At 34.8% G+C, this 13,911-nt stretch overlaps 1 protein-coding gene across 1 annotated transcript in view; it reads right to left on the bottom strand.

Annotated features, from left to right (window-relative positions):
• LOC150083610 (uncharacterized) overlaps positions 1–13,911 on the bottom strand; it is a 90,103-nt gene that overhangs the window by 40,155 nt on the left and 36,037 nt on the right. Inside the window, exons 2-3 of the mRNA XM_090378540.1 lie at positions 8,536–8,741; positions 417–540 (exon numbers count right to left, since the gene is read on the bottom strand). Coding sequence (XP_090234666.1) covers positions 417–540; positions 8,536–8,741 — 330 coding nt within the window. The remainder of the gene's footprint in view (positions 1–416; positions 541–8,535; positions 8,742–13,911) is intronic.

Here is a 13,911-nt window from a genome sequence, read left to right as displayed (position 1 = left end):
TACATGGAACTCCAGAAAGCTGTGATCCTGAACCTGTAGGATAGTAAGAGAGGTTCCTTGACCAATAGTGATAACAATAATAATAGTAACCAGACACAACTAACCACCCCATGCACTTGGTACCAGTACCCATCACAGGGCGGAAAAAAATCCAATAAAGGGGAAAAAGTGATGGGTCAGTAGAAGACAAGTAGAAGACATAATGCAAGTAGAAGACAAAAAAAAAGATAAATAAATGAACTGCTGAGATCATTGTGATACAATATATAATAGGAGAAGAGACAATAAAAATAATAATCTGGGTGGATGTTATGCTTCCTCCAATCATTCAAATATTTTTGACACTTCCAAATTTATTTATTTTTTTATAATAGTTACCAAAAGGTTCAAAATTAATCAGTATGTTGAATGCTTACTAGGTCTACACTTATATGCAATTTCTGCATATTTCATCTCAGAAGGACAAGGATCTTCACCAAAAAATGCAGGAGATGGCACAATATGACAAGCTTTTTGTTCTTGACAAGTAGATTCCACAGCCTGAAACAACAGTAATGTACTAAATGCTCAGCTAGCATCATTAATAAACACTTTACTATAAAACAAGGCAACCAAAGCTCTTTATAGAAACCCTCTTTTTAATGTCCCAGCACATAACAACCAATTGGTAGGTCCCAGCTGATTTCCCATAAACCTAATGCTATTTTAATTTGTTATAACCACCTTGAAAGACAAACAAATTCTGTATAATAACCTAAAAATTTTCACCACTATATCTTGTTTTTTGCCCTTTTTTATTACGGTATTTGCATTTCAAAATGAAGGAATGTTAATTTATTGACATTAATGATAAGCACAAGGCTAACAGTGAGAAATCACTTATTGGCAATTCTTGCACTCAATGGTGTAAGGAAATTAACTTTGACTAGAAGTTCATTTCGTTATACAGTATGTATGGACTGTATGTCTACCAATACGTATGTTTATCGACATGCCAATCACAGACAAAATTAAGATTTTACAAGCTGTGGAAACAGTATACATTCTAAGACCAAGGCAGCTAAACAGTTTGGCATTCCAAAAAGTACACCGTTCACCCTGTGAAAGATTTAAAAAAAGATTGAAAACTTCGCAAAATCTGCTGCACTAGGTAGGATCAGAGCAAGAAAGTATCCGAATCTTGAAAAGATACTCTTGGAATGGCTAATGATGATGATGATGCATGTAAAAAATGTTCCTGTAGACAAAATATTCTAAAAACTAAAGATGAATTATTTGTGCTTCAGGCGAATATTGAAGATTTCAAGTCTTCGAGTAGATGGTTCCAGAGATTTAAGAATCATCATGAGCTGTCTTCAAAAAAAGTGTACAACATTGAAGCTACAAAGGAATGGAAGAAGAAGAATCTTTAAAAAATGTTTCCCTGACGTACAACCAGAATAACATTTTTAATGCTGACAAAATTGGACTTTTTTTAAAGCTGCTACTTGATAAAACAGTTACATTTAAAGGTGAGAAATGTAGTGGTGGAGGGGAGGGAAACCAAGCCACTGGATTACCATTCTCCTAACAGGAAAGCACAGAAGATCCGAACTTTCCGTTGAATGTCACCAAAAATCTGTAAAGAATGAAACAGAGACTTTGATCAAAAGTGAGTAGCGAGGCTAGAAGAATTTTGCTATTTGTAGATAATGCATCCCTCAGAGGCAAGTGAATGGTGCCTACATGCAATCACTGTTGAGTATTGCCACCTAGTATGACATAAGTTCTTCAGCCACTTGATCAAGGTGTAATCCAACACTTAAGAAAAATTATTGAAAACTGCTATTAAACAAAACTGTGCTATGTCTTGAAAGAAAAACACAGCAAGAAATCATGTGCTGCAGATGATACATTTATATGTTTCAGCATGGGATGAAATTGTTCACAAAGTGATCGAGTTTGAGTGCTTCAAACATGCTGGACTTGTCACCTTGAATAATAACACAATGAAAAAAGCTTCACAGGCTTCTTCATCTATTAGTCATGAAGAACAGACCAATAATAGTGAAAAAATTTCAGGATCATCACTTAAAATTAGAGGGGAAACTATGCTGAAATGGATGTATACATTGGGTGTTTCAGCATATGCATGAATTTTGTGATGATGAAGAAGAGGAATCTACTGTGATTCAACAAGAAGTTTCATTGAAGGACACTCATTAAATATTACAACTTGTATATTGTTTTTTTCCAAGCACTGACTAAATGTAAAAGTGAGTTAACTGTTATGACATGCCTCCATAATTCTCTTTTAAAACATGCTCTGCCACTGAAACTGTGCATTTTGACAGGTTATTTTAAAGTCTGAAACCAATTTGTCTGCCTATGGCCTTGATATGTGTGTATAGAGTATACATACAATAGATACTATACATTATCTATGATGTTGCCAATTATGCATTTTATTAGCTACGTACAGATCAAAATATGTACTATTGTACACAGTAATGTAGGTAATTTACAAATTAATCTTACTATACCATACAATCAATGCAAAATTTACGATCCTCATTTTCTTCTCTAATACTGCAAGGCATTTACTTCTCTAATACTGTAGCCAAGTGGGCTGGAGCAGCAGCCCACGCTTCTTGATTAGACTGGGGTTCGAGCCCATGACCACCAAATACGGAGGAAGCGGAAAGGTCAGGGAATGACCACCGCATATCCTCGAAGCAATATGGCCTTAGTTGCTAATGCTCCTAAAAACCAAATAACAAATGATAACAATCTAATACTGTAGCACATATTATGAATTAGATTATACTATATCATATTAATAGAATTACATTAGATATTTCTTTGTTCTTTTGCTGATATTTAAAACTATCTTGGGGGTTGGGTTGCTACAAAGAGCTTTGCCTGTATATGAATATGTCTGAGGAAACACTCTCTGCATTCAAAAAAGATAAGATTTAACGTAATCTAACTTACATTAAATTGGTTTTAAATTACAGTATATTATACAAGCATTTCAGACATATAGATTAGTCCTTTATCAATGCTCACATATTACAATAAAACACTGAAACTGAAAAATTAAGATAACTTCATGTATAATAAAGCCCAGGGCAAAAGCCACAGGCTACACATGGGGCATAGCCTCTTTCACACTGCTGAGAGCAAACTGGGTTTGATACTGCTGCATCGATATCATATTGAGACACTTTTCCATGAGATGCCTTGGTACTGCACTACTCTAATGTAGAACTATATTTCATGGAACACAATATGGTAGTCACAATGGGTAGTTGCATACAATATAAATATGTCAATGTATTGCCAATACATAAAAGAGTGATTCTAAGAGCAATGTATCAACTCTGCGGTACTACACTGACAGTGGTGGAGAATGAAAAGGACCTGGGGGTAATTGTGCAGGCAGATATGAAGTTCTCTGAGCAGTGCAGACGAGCTGCAAGAGTAGCTCATGGTGTCTTGTCAATGATATACAGGAATTTTTCTAGCAGGGATAAGGAGGTGATTATTCCCTTGTATAAGGCAATGGTTAGGCCACATCTTGAGTACTGTATACAGGTCTGGAGGCCTCATTTCAAGAAGGATGTAGAGCCTGCTGGAACGGGTACAGAGAAGGGCAACAAGATTAGTAAATGGAACAAAGGGTTGCTCTTACGAAGAAAGGCTTAAGTTTTGCAAATTACAGAGTCTGGAGACTAGGCACCGGCGAGGTGATCTGATAGAGGTGTATAAGGCTTTGAATGGTTTGAGCATGCTCAATGCCAATGGGATTCTTCATCTTTCTCAGAATAATCACCTCAGAGGGCATAAATTCAAATTGAGGAAGGACGGATGTCGGATAGATGTGCGGAAATTTGCCTTTGGCCAGCGGGTGGTTGGTTGGTGGAACCGACTTCCATCACTTGTTGTTGAAGTTGATAGCCTAAACAAATTTAAAGCTCAACTGGACAGGTATTTCGAACGAACGGAGGGGTGAAATGAGAGAAGGTTTTTTTTTTTTTTTTTTTTGGCTGATGCTGAATAAGATTGCTTTCTTGCATCATATGCCTCTACTAATGCTAATGCTAAGAATGAAGTGGGTAACTACAGCCCAATCAATCTTACTTCAGCAGTAGGGAAAATCATGGGGGCAATACAGGTATGTTTAAATAAAAATGGAATTCTGAAGGATATACGATAGATTATTGTTAAGGAAAATTCGTTAGCTAGCTCTTTTGATAGTCGCTCATCAGCTGGATGCAGGAAATAATTTCAAAATTTGTATATTTGGATTTAGTGCCTTGTAAGAGGTTACTGCTATATAAACTGGAACATGTTGGGTTTATAGATAACATTCTATGATGGATCAAGGATGTTGAAAGGAAGGTGGCAGATGGCTGCAATAAATGGTTATTTTTCAGATTGGGTTAATGTTAGACGAGCGGGTTCCCCAAAGTTCAAGTCTGGGACTTTGTTTTCTAATTTTCTTAAATGACATTGATGAAGGAATAGAGGGTGCAATGTCAAAGTTTACATATGAAGTAAAGATTGGGAGGGTGGTTAATGATCAGTGCCATGCAGCACTCCTTCAGGAAGACTTGGATAGGCTTCAATGATTATCGAAAGGTGGCAGCTATGTTTTAACATACCAAAATGTAACAAGATTTTCCAAAAACAATATTCTCTGAGTGTAAATAAAATTATTTACACTTGGAGAATAGCAACCCCAAAATAACTTATGCAAATAATGGGGATGAATTAAAAGAGTACAGGAAGAAAGGGATTTTGGAATTACAATACAGGTAGACATGAAATTCTAAATGATATCGACAGAAGGATAGAGTTGTGATATCAAAAGCAGATTATTTATAAATCATTTGAGAGCTAATGATATCCTATCAATGATTTATCAAACATTTACATGTAGAGAATATGGAGATCATAATCCCACTACATATTGTAAGACTGAATGTCAGGTATGAAGACTGCACTAAAAAAAACAAAAAAACACACCACACGAGTTTCTTGAGATGGTCCGAAGATGGTCAACCTACAGGTTATACTCAGACCAAATATGGAGGATGCGGAAAGATCAGGGAATGACCACCGCATATCCCTGGAGCAATATGGCCTTAGTTGCTAATAATCCTAAAAACCAAATAACAACAAGAAGTTATATTCAGACTCGTTCTGCTATTTTTGTGGATGTTATATAGGTCTTGTCAGGAATTGTCTATGAAAAGATGCCACTGTGTCTATGATGTCTATGAAAAGATGCCACTGAAAAGAAGTCCAAAACAGGTGAAATATAACATCATTAGTAACACCAAGTTTTTCAGTGCATATAAAGGCATTCCTATTTTGGAATGCCTAAGGATGATCAAAACAAGCTATGGGCATCTCATTTCTGCTGTGGCAGTCGCAAATCAATATTAGCCTTTTCCTTGAAATGGAGAGAGCCCAAAAACCATCACAATGACTGCTATTTTCGTATTATGGATATACCAAAGTGTAAAAAGCCTGTGGATAAAAAAGCTATAGCGTCACTCAGCAAACCAACCCCACTGTGTGATACTGTGCTCTGGTATCACACAATAAAAGCCTGCCAATTTCCAATCCACCCTTCAGAGAAGTCTTCAGAATTGGATGGTAAATCTGGATTATACTGATACTAATAATTTGGATTATTACACTTTAAAACCTAGTTTGAGAAAAATACCACATTTTCCTAATCAACAAAAACTGGATGGCTTTGGGAGGAACTTGGATCTATTCAAATTCATTGGTTTTAATGAATGAAATTAGCATTAGTCACAATCCAGAAGAGTGGCATCTTTTCATAGACAATTCCTGACAAGACCTATCTTGTCTTTCACAGACAAGACCTATCAATTCCTGTTTCACAGTGTTCACATTAAAGAAGACTATGGAAATGTGAAGGATGAATTAAAGAAGATCAAATGTGACCAGTATAAATGGAATTTATATGGGGATTTCAAAATAATAGGGTTCTTTCTAGGTTTGCAAGGTGGTTCCCCTCCCCCCAAGTTCCCTTGCTTTCTCTATCTCTGAGAAACCTGGGCAGTAGATCAGCACTGCAGGAAAAGAGAATGGTATGAGAGCAATGAGTTGCAGCCTGGTGCACACAGTGCAATAAACAATCCCTTTATTCCAATGCTCCATAGCTGGAAATAGGTTAAACAATTTGTTAAAGCATTAAATACTCGAGATGGCAGCTTCAAGCATATATATTTCCAGCTGTTTAATGCAAAAGTGACTTATTTATTGGTCCACAAGTAAAGCAGATGCTGGCTTCACAAGGACTGAAAGATAAAATGACTGATGAAGAGCATCGGTAATTTTTCTTCCAGTTCTTGGTAAAATGCCTAACAGCTGTTTTCCCTTGTACTTAAATGGCTTTCTTGGTAAAAAGTGAAAATTACAAAGAACTGGTTAAGCAGTTATTGAAAGTCATGGAAAAATGGGATTCAGAATGTCAATCAAGCTCGTCAATACTTGTGCTCTCACCTGGATTTCTTCAGACAAAATTTTAGAAAAATTAGTGAAGAGCATGTGGAGAAATTCCTCTAGGCCAAACAGTCAATGGAGAAGAGGTACCGGGGAAGGTGAGATGAACCTACAATGGGTGACTACATCTGGTTCTTGGTTTGGGATGATCACATTTTTATTTTTAAGGAAACTTTTTTTCATTAACCCAAGGGCAGCTTCTACTTTTTAATTTGTGATTTTTTAGCTTGTTTACTTGTAGCAAAGATTGATACTCTTCTGTACACTTCTGTTAAACACCTTTAATAATCTGCAGGCAATAGTATTATTGTATATTTACTTTTCTTTTATTTCTGGGCAAACCACTGATGCTAGGTAAAAACTAAGTTCATATTTGGAATCGGCATACCCAAATTCATAAAGAAACACTAAGAAATGCAGATAAACAGAATCTCCATGAAAATTTGTTAATATTTTCAGTGTAATATTCTCGTTAAAACAAGTAGTTGTAAACTCCACCTCCTCCTCCAGTGGTTCTACTGGAGTATAAGTAGAACATTTTTTTTTTATTCTATAATGCCAACAATCACTTGGCTATGATCATCCTTGTGATACAATAAGGTTGTATTAATCCAACAGCAGGCACAAAAAGCATTGTCCTTCCTCTAGTTGCCTGGGTCATTTAGACCCCAAAAATCAGCAAAAAAATAATTCACAATTGTTCACTTTTTTCATGTCACCTATATTTTCAATCTTTTCTGAACACAGCTGAGAAAAATCCAATTTTTAATTTTAAAGACATTCTTAATTAAATTTTGAAATTAAAACTCCTTTAGATGGTAGATGACTTTCATCAACCGGTGAAATACCACCACTTTGCTTATTGGAGGCTTGAAGTGGTGAAACCCATGTTTAGTCTCTAGAGCAAAGTTTCCGGCATCCCCCTCCCCCCATACTTCTCCTTCAACCTATGCACGGTACTAAGTACTATAGGTTTTGATACCTTTCGTGTTTGGGGTTTTCATATATAAAAAAAAAAAAACATATATATAAAATATATATAAGATCCAACCAATGCCTGCAATTGGACACCATCAGTAACAGGAGTGCCTGCTGCATGAAACATGAAATGCACATTTCAAAAGTTTGATCCCAGACAATGCTTCAATGTCATGAAGCTAGAACGTTTTACTAATTGGAGCAAGTTGTGTTTATTGCAGGTGGCAATAAACACAACTTGCTATCAATAACTGAAAGTAACAAATGCTAATCAACACAAGAATATGATTAGGTTTAACATAATTCATGAAATTTTCCTTAAATGTGTGATAATTAACAGAGATTTCTGGAATTTTTCAATAGAGAAATCAAAGAAAACATTTTCAAAACAGCTATTAGTTGTTTCAGCTGTGTGGAAACAGCAGATGACATTCACAAATTGCTGGAATATTGTCCAGGGTCAAATTGACCCTGTGCTCCTAACTCAGGGTTATTAAAAGAGAATATGGAGAGGAACAGATATATATATATATATATATATATATATATATGAGAAATGCAGAATGTGGGTTTGTTAAAGGAAAATCATTTGACTTTTTCCATATGTCTTTAATATGGATGGAATCTAAGCAATTTAAAATTACTTCTACTTCATTATTTGTAAACGGAAAACATTGTGGGAAATGTGTACTTCTATTAACAGTTCACTTATGTGCATAATAATTTGTCCCAATAGCTAAGGATAAAAAATGAATAGATCAGGGAGGTATATTCTCACTGACAAGAAAGACAATGGGGGGAGCATGAATTATGCGGAATTTTTTTTTGTATACATAGAAAAAATCCACTTCACATTATTTAGTCATTCTAATGGCTCATTTATTCATTAAACTTATCTTTATAGCATTAAAGATAAATTTAACAAATTAACTCATTTTTCTAACTTTTTCTATATTTTTTTTCAAAAATGAAAATACAACATACATTTTTTTAGAACATAAATTTGCCAACCATACTAAAATGAAAACTCACCCTGAGCGCCTGTGTAGCCAAACAAGTGTCATTTACATTTTCCAGCAAACTAGTGGCCTCCTCCGAAGAACAGAGCTGATGTGAAGACTGCCGACCATACTGTGCCAAATAAATACTTATCACCGTATCTGGCCAACATTCAATTCTCAGGTCTTCTCCATCACAAGCATGGACTTGAAAGGTCCGAAGTGTACCTGATAATAGAGCTATGAAACAATGTAAAATCAGGTGAAGATCTAAAAATAAGATACACCTAGGTACATTTTGCCACTTTTCCTTTCCTAGAAATAAACTATTAACTGCTGACTCATTTAATGTTAAACTACTGAAAAATCTGGAATCTAAAGAATAAATGGAAGAATTCAAGACAATTAGAACAAAGATATTAGACAAGTGGCATGCCATTATCTGACCCAACAGTATTTTAACCAAGAAGATATTTTAAATTCAGTAAATGTATTCATAGTTCTTTTATATAAAATAATATTAGTATAAAATAAAGTTATAAAATCTTTAAAATATATTTTTTAATACATAGATATATTTTAATATATTAATTTATTGTGTTATGTGCGCACATACATACAATAACATAATAGGGAGAAGTTTTAAATAATAAGAGCGCCTTGTCTGTATTGCATTTTTTCTTGTTAATACAATGAAATCCCTATTAATGAATTTCTGATTTTTGCCCCCTTACACTAACTAAACTCCAGGGGCTCACATCTAGTGAGTATGGGTTTGGCACACCCAGAGTTCTCTTCTTGGTGATTCCCTTCTACTTCTCTCTCTCTCTCTCTCTCTCTCTCTCTCTCTCTCTCTCTCTCTCTCTCTCTCTCTCTCTCTCTCTCTCTCTCTCTCTGTAACTCAGAAATTTTTTTTTTTGGCTGGTGCAGCAAAAGTCCATCAGGCCTCCTTGCACCATATGGCTAATAATAATAATTCAAGGTTTTCATTAAATGAGGTGGTTGTACAAAATGACACGAAGAAATTGTTTAATCTTCTTATAAGGCTTATTTTATATGATTATGATAAAGTTATTCATCATAATTATTCCTTCAAATCCTTCCCAACATTTTATCTATTTCTTCAGGTGGAGAAGCTTTTATGTTCATTCTCTTGTTTCTACCACCTCTGCTTTTCAGCTTTGTACTTAGAAACAAGTGTTTTTCATTATGCAGCATATAAATGATGGTGCAAAATAAAGTTTTTATACCATCTTTTCCACTTTACGGACAATTTTAACATTTTTCACTTCATCAACTTCTTTCTTTTTGTAGCCATAATGAATAAGGATTTTAAAAAATGCAATAAAGAAACACTAATGATGAAATTCATTACCCCACATGATGCATAATCTCAGTGAAGAATCAAAGCGAATGCAATGCCATACATGGTGTGGCTTTGGTGCAGTGTTCAGTATGAAATGAGATCACTCATGAAAATTTCTGCGGTAACAATTTCTGGGAGAGAGAAAACAAATACTGATTGTTGTGACCACAATCACAATAAATCTAGGAATGAGTAATTCCTAGATTTATTGTGATTCTACTGAATGAAATTTATTAAAATGTGGAAAAATAATACATTATTTATTATTATTATTATTAGTAGTAGTAGTAGCAAATTATGCAAGGAAACAAGCTTATACACCAGGGGTTATTAACCTTTTGCTTTAAGTAAGCAAAATTTTGCAGATTACAATACATGCAAGCACCATATATTAAAATATAACTTTTTGCTTAAAGATTGAAAATGCATTTTTAAATTAATTTTTTAGCCATATTACACATACAACAATTATATTTCTCAATTAAAATTTTCGGGTGCTAATATTTATAACCTTATCAGTGTGAACCTTGACTTTAAAGAGATGATGCCAAACCTTTTGAAATTAATTTCTCCATTATGAAGAGAGCACCCCAGTGGCTCATATCTGGTGAGTATGGGCTTAATATCATCATTCTTCTCTTTCTTGGTGATTCCCTTCTACTTCTGACACACACACACACACACACACACACACACACACACACACTCTCTCATTCAGAATTTTATTTTGGCTGGTGCAGCATAAGCCTCAGGCTTCCTTGCACCATATGGCTAATAATAACAATCACAAATTTTCTTCCAAATGTGATGTCAATAACCTTGTCTTTTTTTTTTTTTTTAATACTGTTCATTAATGAAAGAGCACTTTCACACGTGTACATTGATCCAAACATATAGTACTTTAAACACTTCTCTTTGTAATAAAGGAAATTTTTTGCAGTTGGAAGAATCCCAGAATTTTAAAATAGTGTGTTGGAAAAGACATTTCAGAGCTAAAGATGACTGCACATCAACAAGTTCTAACTCTGCAGCTGCTACTTCATTTTGATTCAAAATTTGTTCCAAGTTCTGATTTCAAAATTTCTGTAATTTATCATTAATTCAAATTTCAGGAGGTGCTCTTTCAAGTATTCAAATCTTTCTTAGAATTGATCACTAAGGTCTTTGATTACATTCATTATAAACGATAGGCACTCCCCAACAGTTTCCTCCAGACATCTTTTAAGAGTAGAAAAATGAAGCAAATTTCCTTTTTTCTGAAACACTTGAAGTTTTTCTCAAATGCATTTTCCTCGTATAAAACTACCACAAATTTATATTTTCCCGGTTGCCTCAAATTTTACCCATTTAAATGGCTGAAGGTGTCAACCATGAATGCAAGTGTAATCTTGAAATCTTCAGTAAAAATTTCATTAAAAGAGGTTTTCTTTATTGCTTTCTACCGGAAAAGCTTTTACTTTTTCAAACACCTCCCAAATTCTGGAAAGTGCTTTTCCACAACTAAGCCAACGAACCTATGTATGGGTAATAAGTTTAGAATGTGGTGCTTGAATATCTTCCAAAAATATTTTTAGAAGTTGTTTTTTTTAGGAATTTAGCAATAAAATGGTTGATGACTTTAACAATGACTTCAAGACATCTTATAATTTCTTTTTAATCTTTTATTCGTGAACATAAGGCCTCAATATGAATTAAAAAGTGATAATAAAATTAGGTATCCTTTCATCTCTATTAAGTTAAGCTAAGCAATAAGGCCTTTGTTTTTACCTATCATGTTTTTTTGCACCATCGGTAACAATTAATACAAATTTACTCAGATCAATTTTGTGCACTGTGAGGAATTTCATAAGTGCATCATATATACCTTTTCCAGTTGTATGACCAGTAAGTGGCAAAACAGCCAAAAAATCTTCTTCATAGCTGCCATCATGTTCAATCAAATGAACAAAGCATGAGTTGTGATATGCCGAAACATCAGTTCACTCATCAAATGCCAGTGTAAAAAAAATGCACAACTTTTGATTCTACCTAATAATTAATTGAATATTACAACTGCCATTTTATGAACTCAATTTGAAACTGTACCATTATTCAAAGGAATTTTTTAGTGGAGCTAATCAAGGTAGATTTCTGTTTTTCTGGTAAGATGCTAGCAAGCACTTCTAATGATGACACTACTACACTATTTTTTATTATTTCACCACTAGTGTAAGACAATGAATTCTTTGCAATTATATTTGATAAAATCAATGAAACTTCATTTGCTAACAGTTTATTACTATTAGCTTGACCTAAATTTAAAATATTTTTCTGTCTTTCAAGTTTCTTTTTTTCTTCAAGAAGAAAAAAAAAAATTTGAAAGGCAGAAAAAGAAACTTTTCTATCACTAGATTTAGGAAAATCTTCATGAAAATTCCTATGGCATGTTTGGTAATGTCTTTCACAATTCAACTTCCAATAGCCAGCCAAATATGCCTGACAAACAAATTAAACCAGTTCCACTACTATTATCTTAGTAGTAGTGGATCTCGGTTATGGCTGCTGTAACCGAGTTGTCAGGCATGCGGGTGCATAAGTACACGTGCCTTGAGTGACCGGGGTTCAAGCCCATGACTGCTAAATACGGTGCTGTTTCTTGTATTCTGTCTATCTTGTGAACTCCTCTGACTGTTTGGTTGTCCCAGATTTTAAACAGAAAATTTATTTATTTATTTATCTATTACCAGATAATCATATTCCCAAGAGGACTGAAATGCATACATTTTTATTTTTTGTTTCTTTGCATTTGAAATGTGTAGGTCTAAATCAGATGACTGCGAAGGTAGTGTTAATGCATTATTTTTTCCTCATCATGTTCGTTTTGGTCTCTTTTTAAAAATTTATCCATTTTGAAAGTTACTTTAGTTAAATCTGTTAAAAGTATTGCATTGGAATTAGTACAGGCATATGATGCAAGAAAGCAAGCTTATATAGCATCAGCCAAAAAAAAAAATGTTCCCATTTCATCCATCCATTCACTCCAAATGTTCGTCTAGAACTACCTGCTGGAAGCCGAATTTCGGCACATCTATTAGCATTGGCACATGATGCAAGAAAACAAGCTTATATAGCATCAGACAAAAAAAAAAATAAAAAAAAAAAAACACACACACCCGTCTCATTTCACCCATCCACTCACTCCAAATGTTGGTCGAGTTCTGCCTTGAATCTATTTAAGCTATCAACTTCTACAACGACAGATGGAAGTTTGTTCCAGCAATCAACCACCCGCTGGCTAAAGGCAAACTTCTGCACATCTATTCTAACAACCGTCTTTCCTAATTTGAATTTATGCCCTCTCAGGCAATTATTCTGAGCAAGAGGAAGAATCCCATCAGCATTGCACATGCTCAAGCCATTCAAGGCTTTATACACCTCAATCAGATATATCGCAGGTGCCTAGTCTCCAGAGACTGTAATTTGCAAAATTTAAGCCTTGCTTCATAAGAGCAACTCTTTGTTCCATTCACTAATCTTGTTGCCCTTCTCTGTATTAGTTCCAACAGCTCTACATCCTTCTTAAAATGAGGCCTCCAGACCTGTTTACAGTACTCAAGGTTTGACCTGACCATTGCCTTATACAAGGGGATAATCACCTCCTTATCCCTGCTAGAAAAATTACTGTATATCATTGACGAGACACCATGAGCTACTCTTACAGACCATCTGCACTGCTCAGAAAACTTCATAGCTGCCTGCACAATTACCCCCAGGTCTTTTCACTCTCTACCACTGTCAGTGTAGTACAGAAATTACACCAAAAATTTGGAAGGTATTGCAGGGACAACAGAGAATCTATTCTGGCTGGACCAGTCAGATTTAGGGAACACTTCCCTATCCAAAGATGCTTTAACTGCCATAAATATGCTCACATTGCCAGAGACTGCAGTCAGAAAGAATTCTGACTGCAGTCTCTGGTCACTGTGCAGTAGCTGGCCATGATTACAAAAATAAGTCTCAGCAGCCAAAATGTGTTACCTGCAAGGCAGCACGGCTGACTGACTA

This window comes from Mastigoproctus giganteus, chromosome 7 (genome assembly GCF_048544385.1).
Source record: "Mastigoproctus giganteus isolate SK-2022 chromosome 7, ASM4854438v1, whole genome shotgun sequence".
NCBI classification, from domain to species: Eukaryota; Metazoa; Arthropoda; class Arachnida; order Uropygi; family Thelyphonidae; genus Mastigoproctus; species Mastigoproctus giganteus.
This window is presented reverse-complemented; position numbering and strand designations above follow the sequence as displayed.